The sequence below is a fragment of the Fulmarus glacialis genome, unplaced genomic scaffold (genome assembly GCF_000690835.1).
Source record: "Fulmarus glacialis isolate BGI_N327 unplaced genomic scaffold, ASM69083v1 scaffold8809, whole genome shotgun sequence".
Taxonomy (NCBI): domain Eukaryota; kingdom Metazoa; phylum Chordata; class Aves; order Procellariiformes; family Procellariidae; genus Fulmarus; species Fulmarus glacialis.
The window spans coordinates 7,582-7,921 of NW_009232588.1; the positions used below are offsets into that span (position 1 = coordinate 7,582).

Genomic DNA, 340 nt, shown 5'->3' on the forward strand with positions numbered 1-340 from the left:
GGGCGTTGTGCGGGGGGGGGCGCCCCGCCTCCAGGCTCAGCCCGAAGCCGTAGTCCGGCCTGTCGCTCTCGTTCAAGTCCTCCTCCTCTTCCTCCTCCTCCTCCTCCTCCTCCTCCTCCTCTTCCTCCTCTTCCTCGTCCCCGTTCTCGGGGATCATGTTGGGGTCGTTCTCGCTCTTGAACTTGGCCACCACGGACTTGAGAGCACTGCTGGCGCTGCCCACCAGGTCGCTGGTGCCCGGCTCGGGGGAGCTGGCGGTGGAGAGCCCGTCGTCCGACTTCACCGTCATGGGGGCGGACTTGTGCATGCGGGTCTTCATGTGGCGCTTGAGCTTGCTGGC

At 66.8% G+C, this 340-nt stretch overlaps 1 protein-coding gene across 1 annotated transcript in view; it reads right to left on the reverse strand.

Annotated features, from left to right (window-relative positions):
- The window catches only part of BCL11A (B-cell CLL/lymphoma 11A (zinc finger protein)), a gene marked incomplete at its 5' end in the record, with an annotated part of 60,180 nt that overhangs the window by 959 nt on the left and 58,881 nt on the right, over positions 1 to 340 (reverse strand). The window contains one exon of the mRNA XM_009584955.1: positions 3 to 335. Within this exon, the coding sequence (XP_009583250.1) occupies positions 3 to 335 (333 nt within the window). The remainder of the gene's footprint in view (positions 1 to 2; positions 336 to 340) is intronic.